Source organism: Quercus lobata, chromosome 5 (genome assembly GCF_001633185.2).
Source record: "Quercus lobata isolate SW786 chromosome 5, ValleyOak3.0 Primary Assembly, whole genome shotgun sequence".
NCBI lineage: Eukaryota > Viridiplantae > Streptophyta > Magnoliopsida > Fagales > Fagaceae > Quercus > Quercus lobata.
Window position 1 is genome coordinate 82,698,055 of NC_044908.1, and position 19,617 is coordinate 82,717,671.

At 30.9% G+C, this 19,617-nt stretch overlaps 1 protein-coding gene and 1 non-coding gene across 2 annotated transcripts; both read right to left on the reverse strand.

Moving 5' to 3' along the window:
- Positions 1 to 10,804: 10,804 nt before the first annotated feature.
- On the reverse strand, positions 10,805 to 12,730 carry LOC115988404 (LOB domain-containing protein 24-like). Its single transcript, XM_031111955.1, has 2 exons — positions 12,575 to 12,730; positions 10,805 to 11,479 (listed from the first exon to the last, which is right to left on the reverse strand). Exons 1-2 carry the CDS (start codon positions 12,728 to 12,730, stop codon positions 11,123 to 11,125), a joined length of 513 nt encoding a protein of 170 aa, XP_030967815.1. The 3' UTR covers positions 10,805 to 11,122.
- A 3,301-nt stretch (positions 12,731 to 16,031) lies between these two features.
- Positions 16,032 to 16,103, reverse strand: TRNAK-UUU. The gene has a single exon. It is a non-coding gene; the product is annotated as a tRNA-Lys (tRNA).
- Positions 16,104 to 19,617: the final 3,514 nt, after the last annotated feature.

Here is a 19,617-nt window from a genome sequence, read left to right on the forward strand (position 1 = left end):
GGTTGCAGAAATAATGCTTGACTAACTTTTGGGAAATTGAAAATTGGTTATTTTGGGTGCAATTTACAAACCAATGAACCACAACATGCTTTAGTTTTTTTTTTAATTGTTTTTTTAGGGTTGGGGGGGGGGGGGGGGGGGCAGTGGAGGTCATGTGAAGTGCATGAGGGGTGGACAATGTGGAGGGGCATGAGAAAGAGAGGGTTATGCAGAGTAGTCAGCATGCAGTACGTTCTTGTGGCAGCAGAGATGGTGATTGGGTTGGAGGAGGTGGGAGAGACCAAGTTTAAAGAGAAAGGGAAGCTCAAAATTAATTTTCATTTTCTAATTTGAATAGTTGTTATTTTGTACTATGGGTGGGAGAGAATGAGGATAAAGTGAAAAAGAGTGAGCCAAGCTCTATGTTTCTTACAAATATTTTCAATTATTGTGATTTCTTTTGCCATCTTGGTTTATATTATGTTTGTTTTGAACTATGTGATAATCGAAGGTCATACTCAGTACACAAACCTCCCATTTTGCGGGCTCTAAAAGCAGTCATGATAAGTAGTCTTATCTCCAATTTATTGGAGAGGTTAATTCTTGGAATCAAACCTACGACTTATCACTTGACAAGACCATTCCTCTAAATTCAGTTTCAGTTGGTACCTAGAGGAAAAAGGAAGTTATAGTTGATTTTTCTTTAGGAATGTGTTATGACCTAGGTGTTGGATAAATTATTTGAATTTAGTTTAGTAATGGAATAAGGCTTCTTAGATAGATCAGTATTGTTATTTACTTGTATTCAAATTAATTCCTATGTTTTAAGATTGTTCCTATATTTAAGAATTAGTTCCTATGTTGTACGATTTGTTGATGAGGTTATATCATCTTAGCTATTTATGTACGTTAAATGCATTAATGATAATTAAACAGAAAATTAACTCAAAAAGTCTATTCTCTCTCAAGTTCAAAAGATTAGTCATCTCAAATTAACTATTTGCATATTCAATAAACTATCCCAGTTCACAACAGAAAGACATTGTAGTCGAATCATCCTGCAAAATGTTTGGCTTTACAAATAGCCAAGAAGGGTTCCTCTCCAACGAGAGGGGTGATGAGTAGCTATCTATATAAAAGCTTTGAAAGCCTCATTCTGTTTTTATTTATTTTTTTACTTTGCTTTTCTTGACCCATTTTAAGTAATGCTTATTTTTCATCATTCCCTGCTTAATGTTCTTCCCTTTTATGTTTGTCCATTTTTTAGCTTCACATATCAATAATATATTCAATATTAAGGGTTGTGTGTGTGATTGAATCACTTTTTGACTGATATGATATGACTTGGATTTATGATCTCATGTCTGTTCTCTTATAGCTCTAGGAATTAGGATTATAAAAAGTACATATTTTAAATCCTTAAATATTACTTTATCTATTTTACCATTTTATTTTACAATTAACTAAATATCTTTCTATTTTATATACAAATCAATAAAATAATATAAATTATACAACTAATTAATATAAAAAAATTTATTACTCTCTTCTCTCCCATCTCTCTGTTCTACCCTGGAACTCTTGACCCACTGCTACACGCCAACATCACCCACAAGTAGAAAAAGTCTGGGAGGTTTTAACATATGAAAAAAGAAGAAATATTACAAGAGATCCATACCAGAAATTTATTAAATTTTCTTCTACTTTAATTTTTTCTTTCTTTCTTTCTTTTATGACGAAATGCGTAATGTATCAGACTCCAGTATACACTGATGTCATTGAGTTTCTATTACAAATCAAGTTTCTGGAATTCTATTACCAAGATTACAGTGGTTTGCCTCATCAAAGTTATTCTCTTTCAAAAAACAAACAGCTATATTTGAGAAGACAAAATTGAACAACTGAACCACAAAAAAAAAAAAAAAAAAAAACCCAACTGAACCACAACCACGCCATCACCGTGCTGCCTGATCCGGCCAACCAACAGCCATCCAAACACAAGAAGAGAGGAGAGAACAGAGGAGATAGAGAGCAGAAAGAAGGAGTCAGAGAAATAGGAGAGAGGGACAGAGAAAGAGAGAGTACCGAGATTGTTGAGAGAGAGAGAAAGATGATTTTTTTATTAAAATAATATATATATATTTTCCATCCCACGCTACAGTGGGTTCTATATTTGAGAATCAACTGTTTACGGGTTGTAAAAAAATATGGATTCCCACTCCGTATGCGAGGGATATTTAACTTCTTGGTGGCTAAAATAGCAACCGGAGTATTTTTATACCCCTAATGCTAATGCTCTTAGGGAGCCTCTTATAACAAATATAATGTGGAGGAACTTCCTCATAAGGTACCTCTTCTGTTCGAAGTAGTTTTTGTTGCTTGTTGGAATGTATAATTAAAGCAAATGGGCATCTAGCTTTATGGATTGTTGCCATATTATTCATAAACTTGTTTTTGCAGGCTGTTTATCAATTAGCTGTCCTCTGCCAAGTAAGTAGGCGATTTAATGAAGCTAGTAAATACCAACTTTATGAGTCTGCTTTTAAGTAAAACCATCAGCTTCAATATTTGTCATTTCAATTTCATAAGAGATTATACTTATCAAAATAAAAAAAAGTCATAAGAGATTAGGATAAAATAGGATATGCATCATATTGGTTATGGTTTCGTGTGTGAGAAATGCCAGTTGAAGCTTGAAACACCCATTACCATTGAATAAAAAATCTTCAAATAACTTTAAGCTGATTTTCACTGTCTCTTTTAAAAAAAAAGATTTTAGGAGTAGGTGTTTCATTTATTTCAATTCCTACAGAACATTAGATTTGTTTGAACATGGCCAATGAACTTCACCTAGAATGGTACTTCTTCTTTCCATATTAATAGGATGAAGGGTGAGGTGGGTTCAAGATCCATGGGTGCATGTGTAACTTACCAATAAAAAAATAAAAAAAAGAACTTCTAGACCAAGAATTGAGTTCTGGAATCACATAGAATTCATACTACAATTGAATGGCCGATCTTTATAACTAGAATTTTTTAAGAAAATAATTTTGAACTTGAAAAATGACCCAAAAATTAGGGTAGGAAAATAGAAAGTTGTCAGCCAGTCTAATTACTGAGTAAACAAAGAAAAATGTTCATCGCAAATTAGTGTCGAGTTCCATCTGAAATATTATAGTACTATTGATTGTTAAATATGGGTTTCAATGATGTGAAGAAAACTAAACTTTCCCTATGCCAAAGTGTGCAGTTTCAGTGAACCAATGAGTTTCAATGCTCGTAAACCAGATGAAATAAATGTCTTCAGTGCAGTAACCAAAAACCGCCTTTCCATGTCAATAGTTGGAATTACCTTCGTACTTCAGCTGATTAGCCATTACGATTGTTTAACATGCTTTTATTTTTTGTACATGCATGTCTACTAGGTATTAATAATGCTAGTCCTTACTATTTTGTAGATACTCATCATGGAATTCCTTGGAAAATTTACATCAACAGTGAAAAGATTTGTATAATGGATTGAAATTATTTGAACTGTCTTTAACCTTTGGTATTATTTTGCGAGATTGAGCCATTGATATACTCAGAAAAGCATTGCAAAACCTGCACTTAATTTGACTAAAATTTAATAAAAATTAGGCATAAATGCACTTTTGGTCCCTATATTTTAGGTCAATTTCTATTTTGGTCTCTACTTATTTATTTTACCGCTTTTAGTCTCTAAAATGAAAAACACATTTCATTTTGGTCCCTAACGTCATCTTACTAACGGAAATTGCTAATATAGCAAATGGAGTGTACTGTTGGCATAGTAAATGCTGACGTGACCATTAAAATATTATTAAAAAAATTATTTGGTATTTAAAATATGCCACTTTAGCATTTTAATTTAAAATTAAAAAAAAAAATTTCTAATTTATCAATTTTAATATAAATTGAAAAAAAAAAATTGCTTTTTGAATTTTAAAGATGGAGATTTTTTTGAGTAACTTTCTCAATTTCTATTAAACTTTCTTGGCAACCAAACACAACATAAAAGTCAAATCTTAAAAACTCAAACAAAATCTCCAAGCTCTCTCTCTATGAAAATCTCAAGCTCTCTCTCCAAGCTATCCCTCTCTACAAAAAGTCTCCAAGCACAGGGTGAAGGTGGAGGTGACTGAAAGTGGGTTTCGGGTGAAGGTGGGTTTCAACTAAAGGTGGGTTTTGGCTAAAGGGATTAATTGAAGGCAAGCTCTCTCTCTCTTTCTAAATCCATGGTTGAAATCCCAACTCTCTCTCTCTCTTTCTAAATTCATGGCCAAAAATCCAACTTTCTCTCTCTCTAGCCCTTGGCCAAAAACCCAACTCTCTTTCTCTCTCTCTCTCTCGACCTTGGCCGAAAACCTAGCTCTCTCTCTAATTGTTGAAAAAAACTAGCTTTAGGTCCGAAAAATATGGGTTTGTGTTTGGAGCCGAAAATTCTGGGTTTGAATTTTGTCTTTGTGTAATTGTTGTATGTCTTTGGGTTTTATCTCTATGTAATTATTGAAAAGAACTGGGTTAAGTTTTAGGTTTTGGTTTCAAAATTCTGTCTATGTAATTGTGGGCATGTCTTTGTGTTTATGGGTTATGATTTTTGTTGATTTGGGTTTTCACCTTGTTCAAATCTGGGTTGGTAAGGAGGGTTAAGGTTCAGTCAAGGGGTTTTTCTGACAGAAAGAGTAAAGTGTGTTGGGTTAATGGTTTTGTGGGTATTTTGTTCAAATTTGGGTGAGAGTTGTGTTTGTTGTTGTTGGTATGCATGAGGGATTGAGTTGGGTTTGTTAGAATTTGTGGGTATTTTGTACATGATTGTATTGATTAAATTTACGGATTTAAATCTATTTTTTCTTTTGGATAATTTGGTTTATGTATATATGTGGATTGATTTTGTTTTGTATGATGTTCATTTATGATTTTTTTTGGGGTTTGATTTTCTTGTGTTCTTGTGTTTGATTTTCTATGTTTGTGCTCGTGTGTTCTTGATGAAGAGGATGTCAAATTTGAATTCATGTGTTGTTGATTTTTAATTTTGTTTTTCCTTTTTTTTTTTGTTAAAATTGATAAATTAATTTTTAAAATTCTAAGTTAATGTGGATTTGACGTGGCATTTATTAATTGCCAAATAATTTTTTATTATTTTAATGGTCACGTCAGTATTTATTATTTCAGTACTTTATTCTGTTTGCCACGTATGATATTTCCGTTACGTAAATAATGATAGGAACTAAAGTGGAATGCATTTGGGTTCTAAAAGCGATAAAATAAAAAAGTAAGGACCAAAATAGAAATAGGAGCAAAATATAAGGGGCCAAAAGTGCATTTACGCTTACAAATTAATCAAATTCTGGTTTTGTTTCAATTTGAATGGCTTTGCTGCCAAAATTAAATGAAAAATGAACCATCTGTACATAGGCAGCCTTTGAAATTTGACCAGGGTGGTAGCGTTACTTCATCATCAAGAAATGATTGTAAGATTCCACATTCCAATGTGCATTGAAAACCCTGGCAGCACTCACAATTTCGATGAACGTTATAAATATAAATGTCTTGGTAGCATGGGACCTATTCGAGGCAGTTATTTATTAAAATGAAAAATGTTTCATATTTTTTTGGTGTGAAAAATGCAAGTCAACAGAAACAATGGAATTTCTCAAAAAAAGAAAAAAAAAGAAAAAAAAAAAAAAAGAAACAATGGAAAACATGTTCTACATTCAACAGAAAAGTAGAACTAAATGAATAGGAATTTGTTTTCCATTTTTAATGTGCTTTTAAACAACAGAATATGTTTTCCCTAATGTTACATTGTAAGCCGATATCATAAATAATTGAGATAGTCTAAGAATACAATTGTTTAGCTACAATTTTTTTACAATTCTAAAGTTGTTAAATGTGAGTGATAAGGAAAAATTGTGGGTCAATGTGAAAATGATTATTCATCACTCATAGTTGATCACATCATTAAGTTATAGCATATGGCATGGCTTAAAAAGAATTGCGGATAAATTTCCGATTTTGGTCAAACTAGTCACTTAATTATACACTCTACAAATTTACAAATCATAAAGGGAAATTATATTATATCATATTAAACTATACTACTTATTACACCTTGCACCTTAAACTTTAGATTTTCATCCAAGTTAATGCATGACAAACTTGATGTTAGGGTGCAAAGTATAACAAAGATCATAGATTAGGGTGCAAAACGTGCATTCGAAAAGTTTAGGATGTAAAGAATAATCTAGGGTGTAATTTAGGACAGTAAAGTTTTATTTTTCCTATTATTTGTAATATTAAAATACTCTTGTGGAAATAAACTAAAATAAAATAATTTGCAAAAAAAAAAAAAAAAAAAAAGAGGAAAAGAACCACTTGTTGTTGTCGTTACTTGTTACTCACTCTAAAGGAAAGGGACCGCTTGTTCTAGGGGAACAAAACTTTGAATGGGGCTCCAATATTATGGAGTATTTTTTATTTTCTTTTGAAATCACATAAACCTTCCCTGATTTTTTTTTTTTTTTTAATTTTTTTTTTTGATAATTTGATAGATAGGAGAGGGGGGGATTCAAACTCGAAATGTCTTTGTTAGAAAAACTAGGAGATACTAACTAGCTAGTTGAAGCAAAGCTCTTGGCAATCTTTATTATCAATAGTCTTAGAAAATTCAAATACCAGTTTGAATACTAGGATCTTCATAATTTTATTAACTCTATGTAAAACTTAAACTCTCTAACTATATCTTATTTATTTATTCTCTTTTATCTATAAGGAAAGGGGATTTAAACCAAAAATATCAGCCATCACTTGAGCACCCTCTTTTGTATTACTAGTCTCACACTTTCTTTTTCAAAATGAGTTCATCATTACCTCTCCTCCAATCATAATTTAGGTCATTGTTTTCAATCACATCTTTTTCACTTGTATCATCCTCCTCATCGACATCTATACAAACAACATCCCACCATAATTTTATTCACATTTGTTCATTCCCCTAAAACCCTTCTTGAAGTGAAAGAGGCAAAGAAAGTGAAAGAGAAGTGAAATATTTTCGGTTTGAGATTATCGCCAGTTTTCAGTAGGTGTGTGTGAGAGAGAACAGAGAGAGGTGGTTTGGTGGGAAGATTTTAGCTTCTTAGATGTACAATATAGGTGAGGAAGAGAGAGAGAAAGAGATCACAAATAATTGTGAGAAGAATTGAAAGTGAGAAACCAAAGTAAAATGAAATGAACCAAAAAGAATGGCTAAATAGAGAATTTGCTGCAGGATGTCAGCCCCTTACTAGATCCAGACTACCAGTACAAGATGAGATGAGAATAAATATGTACAATCCAAATGTGACTTCTTTTATAAAAATGTGTAGATTATCTTTGTTAAACCAAGAAATTAAGTGACTTTTTTATGAAAATGTGTTTCTTAGAGTTAAAGCTCTTTTCTTGCTTGATGAGCCACAAGAATGGACAATTTTGATTTAACGGCACATCACATAATGATATATATGGTTGTATTTGTTTCCATTGGTCAAATGTCATTTTGTTTTTTGATGCTTGTTTCATGTTCAAAGTGTATTGATATAAAATACTTGTTTGTTAAAAAAAAAAAGTGATTGAGGCACATATATTGGAGTCCAAATCTTCTATCCCACACTTTCTGCTCCATTATATACTCCACAAATAAAAATATGCCACATGTCTATCTAATTTATTAAATGCTAGATGGACATGTGGCATGTTTTTATTTGTGGAGTATATAGTGAAGCAGAAAGTATGAGATAGAAGATTTGGACTTCATATATTGAGCCAATTTTCACAGAAAAGCATTATTAAATTTGTGCAATCAAATTCATTAATATAGCTATATTAAATTTAATTCAAAAAATGTTAAGGATACTATAAATTTTATTGAAATTGCTTTTAGAATAGATAATTTGATGTGAGTATTGAAATTGATTGTGTAAAATAAAAAGAGACATCACCAACACCATTGGATCTGTGTGTTTTAATACACAAATGGATGTTGCTTTTCTAGGTTATTTGTTGTTTGTATAAGAAGGGTGTGTTTAGTGTTGTGTTTGGTTACCAAGAAAGCTCACAAAGAGAAAAGAAAATGAATTAGAGATTAATTTGTTTTAGATGTATTGTGTGATTGGTTAGCAAGAAAGTGAAAAAACCAAATGAATGAAAAAAATCCAGACAATCATTTTTATTTTTTTAGTTTAAATGAGGAATATTTTTTTTTTTTGTTTTGTAATTTTTAATTTTTAATTCTAATTTTTTTAATGAGTTAATGGTAGGAACAAAAAACGTAGAGACATATAGTAATTTTTGTCAATAAAAAAATAGAGTCTTATATGATTATATAGATAAATTTTTTTGCACAAGGGTGAAAAAAAGAAGAAGTAAAATTGATTGTGGACACGCAGCATCCAGAAAGATTGAGTGTCATTACTCATTACTCATTAATATTGTACAAAATGAAATAAAGTCCAAATTTAATTCCTTTTTTTTTTTGTTATTCCATCTAGCGTTCAATTGTTTTGATAACATATCTTTATGATTTAGATTTTATTTAATCACAGTCTTGGACTGATTTGTTGTCAAAAAACTATTGAAAAAGAGTTTGATATAATTTTCACGTGGCTTACTAATCATTGTGCACATTTTTTTTTAGAAGAAATCATAGTGCACATGATATGTGATTTGATATTAATGTAGTCATATTTATATTTTTTTACCTATAAAAAAAATATAAAAACGAGAACATAAAATATAAGAAGAATTATTTAAATATAATGATGTAATTTTTTTTTTAGCTTACATAATATATATATTCATGGGAAATTCATTGGTTTAAAGTTCGGTGAATTTCAATGATACACTAGGCAACTCAGCACTGCAATAGCATTGTTGCCAATGCCATCTGAACCTTGGTTTGAGAAAATTGCTCCTTCAAAATTCGCTTGATAGAGAGTACAAAGGAAAGAATTATGAAGACAATGAACTGTAAATATAATTGATATAAACTAAAAAGGAAAGAAAAGATATTATCTTATTTAGAAAAGAAAAATTATTAATACTATTATTAGAGTGATTTCTAATTTGAAAAGGAAGTTTTATTCTAAAAAGTGTATCTCTTGTTCAACCATTAGAAATTTTAGTAGTTGAACTAATTTGAACTCACATAATTAGTAATTGAATACAACCTATAACACCCCAAGTTAAAATAAAAAAAAAAAAAAGAAAAAAGGTCAGGTTTTCACCCACCCATGGGCCCCACCTACCCCTTAATTCCCACCCACACAAATCTCACAAAATATCTCTCCTTTCCCTTGGCCGGCCATGCCCCTCTTTCTCTTCTCTTTTCTTTCTTTTCAAAAGAACACAAACATGCCCCTCTTTCTCTTCTCTTTTCTTTCTTTTCAAAAGAACACAAACACACTTATATCTCCCTCTCTTACATTTCCACTAGTGCATCACTCCACCACCTCCACACTTATTTTTCTGGCGAGTTTTAAGAAAAAAAAAAAAAAAAAAAAAAAAAAAAAAAAAAAAAAAAAAACTCTCCATCAAAACCTCTTAAACTCCTACATCTCATCTTGTTTAAGGTAAGAGCTCTTATACTTTTTGTGGGTTTTCATATTTTGCTAGAGGTTCTTGTAATATAAGTTTTGGAAGTGGTATTCTTGTGATTATGTTTATGGGTTTTGTTTTAGTGGACCTATTGTGGACGTGTTTGGGTTTATGTTTATGGGTTTTGATTTGTTGGACCTATTTGGGTGAATGGTTGTGGATTTTGTACAACGGTAGCCATTTGAGATTTACCCATGGTAAAGATTTGAGGGTTTTGACTTTCTAATGTGAAACAGTTGATGAATCTAATTTTTATTATTTATTTGGAGATAGTGGAGGATTTACATTTGGGGTTTGTGATGGTGGATATTGTTATATATGTTGTTTCATGGGTCTCTTGAAAATGGTATGCATAAATGGTGGAAAAAATTCATAAAGTGCTAGGATCACTTATGGTAAAGGAGAAGCTTTGAATGACATGATTATAAATTGGAGTCAAAGCCTTGTAAATGAAATTGTTGAGAAACTTTGGAAGTGAAATACATTATTTGTGAGGTTAAGTACTTAGGCTTGCCTAATTAATTTCTTATCTAGCGATTTATAATTCATTGCTAGATACAATGTCAAGTCTTATGCTTATCATGATTGGTTTGTTTGGTATTTTTTAGGTTCTAGTTAATCTCCTTTTGGAGCTTTGGAACTAGGCTTTTTGCAAGTTGCAAGGTAAGCAACTTTTTAATGAGATTTTTGGAAAATAACCATGTCGTATAAAATATTGTTTTTGGGTTATACACATTTTTGGAAATTGTTTATGGAAACTATATTTTCTTAGAAAGCTTTATGTTGCAACTTTAATGTATGTGATTATTCGTGAAAATGGCATCATATTTGGTAATGCGTATGGGGAATGCATGATTTGTTAGTATGAAAAAGATAAGCATCTTTTATAAAATTCTTGGGAATGAATTTTATGGATGTATTATATTATTTGCAAATTCTAAAGATGATTTATCTTAGCTTGTATTATTTGGGAAATTTATGCAAAATATTTATGACAAGAAATGGTTTTGAGGACTTTGAGAATATTGTGGATATTTGGTTATTGAAATATTTTATGACACTACTTTGAAGTGAATTGTGTGTTTCTAAAACATAAACTTGTGAGCTTTTGATGTCATTTCACCATTGTGCCATGATATTAGTGATTACCTTGTTTGTGTGACGACTCGTCTGTGTGACGACCTTGTCATGTGGCCTTGGGTGAGGTTTCTGGTTTTGAAATGGTATTGGATATTTTAATGGCTCACAATGGATAATATGTAGTTTCATAGTTACTTTGGGAAGCTTGGTGCTACAATATGTCTATCATTTTTGTCATGATGTTAAGGAAATTTATTTTCAAATACCTCAAAAGCTAAGAAGAAAACAAATAATACAAATGAGAGAGTTCAAGTGATTAATTACTACCACCTCAATGATATAATATACGAATATCTAAATTGTTTGTAGTATTCTTAACATCACTCGTCGATAAACTAAATTTATAATTTGCTCAAAATTCAAAGCCACAAAAAGTATTGGAATAGTTGTAGTCTTCAAATAGCTGTTGATTAACGTTGGGGAAAGGATCTTGTTGACTTGAACTGAACGATGAGGGCCAATCTTCACCTTCTTGGGCAATAGCATTAATCATTTGCAGCTGCTGCATTTGTTGTTGCTGTAGTTGTTGTTGTGCATTATGAAAGGCTATTTCACTCTTTGTCTTCACTAGCTCAGACTGAGCCTCAATTATTTGTTCTTGGAGTTGAGAGATTATCCCAACAGTTCCATAGACTGGGTCTTCGACACGTGAACTTGCTTCGAAAGACATGCAATCCGCTGCCACAGCTCGTAAATGCAGTGGAAGTTGCTGCAATGCCAAATGATGAAAAAAAATTGAAACCAGCTTTCTTGTTTTGTTTTGTTTTTTGTTTTTGGGTAAATAAGCTAGAGAGATGAACAGCTATAAGGGACTAAATTTTGAAGTAAAATATATAAGTAGCTTTGTTAAAAATGCACTACTAATCAATTTCAAAGTAAAATAATTTTGGGATTCTTTTTTGTCAAATGAAAATCATTAATTACTCAGGGAATTTAATTTGACAAAGAATCTATTTCAAGTGATGGTGCTCTCATACTTTGTTGTGACAGGTATTAAAATTACACTTGTTAAAAGGTTGACAAAGAGTATATATATGGAAAATGTCAAACGGCTGCATGAATAATAAAAAAGAAAAAATTCCATTAGGAGTAGAGTCAAATATTATTATTATTTTGATAAAAGAGTCAAATATTAAATTAATTGCTCAAATAACTTAATTCCAAAATAATAATGAAGATTTGGTTAAAAATGGAAATTGAGATGAATTTAAACATATATTTTTGATCTAGTCCACTTCATTAGGTAGTAATATTCACTTATTCAAAACACTTACAAAATTTTTGTCAAGTGTTGTTTCAAGAAAATTTAGGAGGAAATGGTATTAAACAAATTTGATATTAACATAAAATGATGAACTCAAACCTTACAATGATAGGGAAAAAGAGGAAAGTAAAACATGTTCAACATTCATATTGATTATAGAAATGATTGTTTTACTTATGTGTATGTGTTGAAAGAATCCATTAAGAAACATCTTAAGGATATCATTAACACCATCTATGTGATTATTTCTATAAGATAGAAAGCTTTTCAGTCAATGATAAACAGGCTGAAATATTAATCCCTCCTCTATATATGCATATGAAATAATATGTATATAACACCTTTGTATTAGAGAGAGAGTTTTAACTTATGACGTCCGCTCCTGATGATAACTCTTTATTATCAGATCAAGACACCAATCAGTTTTTGGTATATGCTGAGCTAACTGGAACCCACCCTTTGTATTAACTAATTGATAAATGAAAAATGTATTACTAGTAACATGTATGTATATATGTATTTATTTATATTTGGTCATACCTCTAGCATTTTGGTAGTGTTGCTAGCACCAAAGATTTTGTGAACACAAGCGAATCTTTGTGGATTGGTGGGAGGAAAATATGGTGCAAGAACACAATCTTTAGGGCATCTCCTTCTCAAAGATTTGCAAGCTGCACATCTAGTTGAATGGGACATTGTCAGATTTTCGAGAATCTACTCAAAGATTTTCTTTCAAAACTTCTAATTATTCTCAAGAAGAGATTTGGTTTCTATGTATTTATATAATGGTGACATGTTTATATAATGGTGAAATCCAGAGATATATATATTCTTATGGTTTTTTCTTGGGAAGCTACCAACGGCTACTTTTTTTCTAAAATAGCTTCCACAAATAAGGAAACTACGTGACGCTTTAGATTTCTTCTTTATCAAAGAAAAAAAAGAAAAAAAAGAAAAGAAAAGGAAAGGTGGCCGGTGACCAGTAAAAAAAAATTATAATAAATTACAGAACCAATAAAAGAACACTACTCCAAAAAGAAAAAAAATTATATTCCACATAATTTCCTTATGAAACAAAAGGTAAAAGAAGAATAAAATAGTTTTTCTTAAAGAAGGCCGGCGCAATACAATTTGAGGTCTTATACGAAAACCTTAAATGGGCATTTGTGTATTTCAATATTGCTTAAAATTAAATTTATTTATTATCCATCAATTTAGTATGAGTTTGGATACTGTTTTATTTTGTTAAAAACTAAAAGCTGAAAATAATAAAAAAATAATTTTCAGATTACTATTCACACCAAAAATACTGTTCATTTGCTTATTTGCACTATTCATGTTGCATGAATAGTGCAAATTTCAACTACTTAATAAATGAATTGACGTTTGAAATGTGTTTTAGAAATTGGTGACACATTATTTTGTAAGCTCTATATAGTAAAATTTGCAATTTCCTTAACAGTACTTATTTTTTAAAAGTGGAGGGGGGAAATTGAAAATCACTTATTGGCCCCCACATTATGGGGGCATTTCTCTCATGGCCGGAGCTAGAGGGGGCGAGGGCCAAGGGGCTTGCCCTCGAGCCTTCTCTTAAAATTTCATTGTAATGTGCCATGAGGGTCTAGCAGCCCATGTTTTTAAAAGATGTGTTTTTATAACAATGCTGTAGATAAATATGCTTATGCTTATTTTTCAAAGGAATGATGCATATTTTATGTGAAGTTCACTAAAGTAAATGACTCTGACACATGAAAAAGAAAGGTAAAAAAAAGGTCATCTCAAACACCAAACCACATCACCTTTTCATCCATTTCATTATTGATATAATTAGCTTTTGTCTTGTCTCAGTTTTTTCACCTTTTTAACTATTTATTTTCTTTTTTATCATTATTTTCACAAATTTCATTATTCTTGATACTTTTCCGAGTACTTTATTATTAAGTGATATTACAAATTTTACTATTTATGTCTAATAAATTGGCATGCTATCAATCACAAAAATTAATTTCAAACATTTATTCATTATATTGATTAATTAACACTAATCACATTTTTATCACATTAGTTTGTAAGCTTTTTGTTGTAAATTTTTGTAGCTATGGATTGGTTATTTTTGTATAGTTATTTTAATGATATGAAATATATTCATATTTTCTTACAACTATTTAATTTATTTGTTATTATAATCGATTAATAGTTTTTAAGATTAATTTCATTTTTAATATTGTCTTTTAATTTTGCTCCCCGGACTAAAATTCTGGTTTTAACACTGATTTTCTCTAAGAGGTGAGGTGATTATATATATATATATATATATATATATATATATATATATATATAAACCCTTCACATGAAGGTGAACCCCACTTTTATGAAACCTCCCTCATGTGAGGAAGTGAATACTTGCAAGAAATACATGATAAATTTTATCATAGTAAGGGGGCCCTAGATCATAGCCTAGGCCTACGCAACTTTATTTTGCATGTGGCGGCTGATTGTGTGCATTCTTAAGCTAAAATAAAAGAAGGGCTGCGGGGCTGATCAATTGGCTTTATACAGGTGAAGAGATTTTTGAACAAAAATCATTCAGTCAAACACTTCATGTGCATGGCGACCACTTCTTGGCCGTACTTTACATCTAATTTTGTCATATCCTATCTATCTTTATCACTTTAAGTAAAGTATATAATATAAATGATTGCTTTGTTGAAACTTAAGTAGTTTAATCTTTTATTGCATCTTTACTTAATTAATGAGCATTACAAGTTAACTTCTTTTAAAAAATTAAAAAAATTGGGTGCATGATCTTTTATTAAAAGTATATATCACAATTTAACTTAAAAAAAAAAAAAAAAAAAATTCGGGTGCCTGATGTTTTAGTTCAAAATACATTGATTTAGTTGGTTATAGTTAACTCAATTGCTAATTTCGGCATATCTATTCTTTTCACTTTAAGAAAAGTATATAAATAACTACTTTGTTGAGTGATCTAATCTTTCATCATGCTTACTTAATGAGAATTATAAATTAACTCTGTTTTTGGGGGGTACTTGATCTTCTAGTTCAAATTACATAAAGTTTGGTTGGTTCAAGTTAACTCAAGTTACTCAATTGCTAAAGTATTTTGGCGTCAGATAAGAGATATGTGTTTAAATATCGCTTATGCCAAAAAGAAAGTAATTCATATCTTGATCTGACAGTGAAACATGATTATGGAGTAAATCATTATAGATTTTCAATCCTAGCTACCTAATTTATCCATAAATATATATATATATAATTTTTTTTTTTAAATAAAAACTTTTACTTTACAAATTTATGTGACTACAAATCGTTCATGTTCGAACTATGTTTGGGTCTTACTTAGAACATTAATTAGGAAAAATAATTAAAATGATTGTGTTTTATAACATGGTTGAGATGCATTTTGAGATTCATTGTATTATTGTTTTATGTGAAAATAAAAATATGGGCGTGTCTCATCTTATGAACAATTTATTGTTTATTAACTTAATTTTCAAAACTTTTTAATGGTTTACACTTTAGAAACAAACTTTTAAGAGGTTAAGTTTTATTCTCAAAACTTAAGAGGGTTTTGTGGTTTACGGGGAAATTCTGTTCCTCAATACTTAGCTAGAAAAAAAAAAAATAAAAGAAAAGAAAAAGAGACCAATAGGAAAAATTGCTGCTGTCTCTAGGTCTTATATTTAGTTGTGCCCACTGAACTGAACCGTTGAAATGGAATAGTGAAAAGACTAAAGCTTTATTCTTGCCATTGAATATTTTGTTTTTGTTTTGACTACTCTTTTTGATGGTGATGCATAGACAATATTTGGATAGGTAGGTGTGAAGGACGAAGGGATTGTTGCTAATTTGCAATGCAAGAAACATTATTAATTTTTACATAGCCAATTGATTATTTATTATAGAATACTAATTTTAAATTTTAAAAACCAAAAAGAAATTACTATATCCAAAAGAAAAGATAGAGAGGAAACGCCGTCTGTGGGGATCGAACCCACGACCACGTGGTTAAAAGCCACGCGCTCTACCACTGAGCTAAGACGGCTTTTTTTCTCTTAGTACTCTATGAATTGGATTGCACTGTTGTTTGTTTGCTGAATGAATTGAATTGCACTTATAAACTCACTTCCCGTCTCTATGATCACTCACAAGTCACAAGTAGATTTAGTAGTTTCATGATCCTTTGTGTATTATCAATATGCATCACTCCTCCATGGTGGTTCTAAAAATTTTAGTTTTTAATAACTCAAAAAGTTATTTTATCTATTTTAACATCACGCTTTACAATACACCTAACATCAATGATTATTTTTTTTACCACTTCATTTAAATATTATTTCTTTATTCTTTTTTTATTATTCATATATGTCTCTTTCTATCTCTTCCTCTGTTTCTCTCTCTCCTTTGAAGTTATACCAACTAGCAAGCCAAGAACAACCATCCACAACCACCATGCACAACCCACTGCTAGCAAATCCAACCACCATAAACTCACCAACCATACCACAACCACAACCACACTACCACCAACCACCACATCACAACCCAACAACACAAATCAGCCAAAAACCACCACACAAACCACATGGCATGACCCACCCACCACACACCTTCCACAAGTCGATCAATGACCCACCACCACCACAACAACCCACAACCCAATCAACACCGATGAACCCAATCCACCAATGAACCCATTGGCAAAATTTGCTGAAGAAAAGATGGAGCAAACCCATTGAGATCCAAGAAAAAGAGTGTGAGAGGATTAGTTTCAGTTGAGAGAAAAGAGGGAGGCATTGGCGTGAGAGGAAAAAAAAAAAAAAAAAAAAAAAAAAGAGAGAAGAAGAGACCCTCACACAGCAGAGAAAAAAGAGAGGGGAGAGAGAAAAAATAGAAACTTTTTTATAATGAGAAATGGAGACAGAAATGTAGTAAAGTAATATATATATATATATATATATATATTATCCCTTCTTGCCACAATTTGTTGGTGTGAGTGTGTGTTCCAAATACTTTTATTATTATTTATTTTCTAGCTGTTGATAATTTATGAGTAAAATAGTCGTTGGGCAATAATGGATAATATAGTTGTTGGGGTTTTATGGGTTATTAGTAACCAATAACAATAGACCATTATTGTTATGACTCATGAATAGCCAAAATTATATCCATCATCACACCCTTTCTTATAAGTCATATTTTACTACTTTATATTTAACTATACACAATTCTATTATATTTCTCTTCTACATATTTTTCTACAATTTATTTATTTTTTTCTAAGGAAAGATAATAGAGGGTTGTTCTTGAACCTTCATGAGTGAAAGTGCATCTATCACGAAAGTTGATGCTATATTCTAATCTTGGGAGGTTGTTTGGCCTAGAGAACTAATCGTATTGAGTTTTACTCCGAGTGGAACAAATCAACCTTTAAGAACAATGTTTTCACTGCATTATTCTATAGCATTGTAAGATTGTTCTAAACTATCTTTATTTTATATTCTTACTAATTATTTAGGATTTTTTTTTAATCAAAATTTGTTTATTCACTAAAATATTTCCAACACAATGAACTTCTTGTCTTCGCATTTCACTGTAGCAAGTTGTGCAAAAAAAATTTTGACTTTGGGCACTATTGATTTTGGGCATTTTTTGGAGTTTGAAGTGCTAAAAATAGCTTTATAATTTTTTTAAAAATAGTATTGGAATTGTTAAAACTGTCAATAGACCATTTTTAACAACCCAAACACCAAAATGGGTCAACATTTTTATATTATATTATATTATAATAGGGGGAGGATTCCTCTGCCAATGAGTTAGTGACAATAGGGTAACTAGGTGAGAACAAAGAATGAGAATGCATAAGAAAAAGAAAAAGAAAAAGGTATCTCTTAAAACATGTGTAATCCTATATGTTGTGAGAAAGATGATTAATGGCATTGGATTAAGTTTGTCAAGTGAGATTTTCTTATGCCCAACATGTGCCGAAGAACCCAAGTGTCAACAAAAAAAAATAAAAAATCAAACACTTCACGTAACCTCATAAAATGATATTCAATGTCATTCGACTAAGTTTGTCAAGTGAGATTTTCTTATGCCCAACACGTGCCAAGAACACAAGTTTCACAAAAAATCAAAAACTTCACATGACCACCACTCACGCTTTGTTTATAAAGGAGTAAAATCATTGAGCATACCTAATATTCACACCAGGACATGTCGTGACATTACTGGTTAAAGTGAGTCAGTTGGGTAAGATCAACACTTTTTAAAAAGAAGGAAATACACCTTTAGACCATTAACCCCACTTTTAAACGTGCATGGAATTTTGATTGGTTTGTTTTTCCAAATTATTGTTTAATGTGTTCACATCACGCAGAATGATAACAAAATAGTTCATCAGCAATTTATATTCGGGGTTCAAAAATTTTTCCTTCACAATGTTCACGTGAGCTGAACAGAAGAAGTTTTCATAAAAGGATAATTTTACCATTTTTTAAGCAATGGCGGCTGCAGGAACTTTTTTTCAGTGTTGGAATTAAAAAAACTTAAATTGTGGGTTTGGGTGTTTGGCAACAGATACGGCTATTTGTGAGCTTTTTTGTGGTTGTTGGATGGTGTTTGTGGGTGTACGTGGGTAGAAATTGGTTGTATTATTTTAATGTATTGTAAGATTGTTTACCTATATCTATACTACTATTTAAGGGGTTTTCCCTGTTTGGATTCCTTATTTTTTTATGCCTAAAATACCATCATCATACCCACTTACAAGTTTTCAACTAACGGGGATAAATATGTAAATTAAAACTCTTACACTTTAAGACCCACAAACTCACGTACGCTTTGCAGTTTCTATCTCACTTTCTATCTCTCATTCTTCTTCAGATTGAAGACATTTAGTTTAGCTCTACATCCTTCTTTCTTTTTCTTTAGATTAAAGACATTTATTGTCATAGGCTTCAACAAATTTTCAGGTTCTATCTTTTGCAAGTTCCTTTTTGTTTTCTTTTCTTTTGTTTATGATTGACTTTTTTTGAGTTATACTTTTTTTTATTTTTTATGTGTATCACGTTAACTTTTTTTTTAAATGTAATTTTGAAATGAATGGTTCCTTCATATACTCTACCACTATACTTCTTAATGAATTGTCATTTCATGTTGTAGGTATTGTGATCTAAAGATAAGACTGCTTTATGCTACAAAAGAAGCATTCAAAATCATTTGTGAATAGTTAAACAGTATGACTTCCCTTACCTCCTTTAGTAGCCTTTGTTTACATTTTATTTAAAAATTTGGAATTGAAATAAAAATAGTTGCCACAATATGATGTGCATGAAATATATACAATAAAGTACTCACATATCTACATATTTAGCCTTACTTTTATGTTATTTTGTGACTGATTATATAATATCTTTGTGTTGTAGGTAACAAGGGCTTTACATGCAAAGTGGGGCTAGGCCAATTGATTCAAGCCAACTTACATCCAGCCAGGCATGAATTCAAGAAAAGACCAACCCAATTAAATTTAAGTCCAATTGGAGTAAGGAATCAAACGA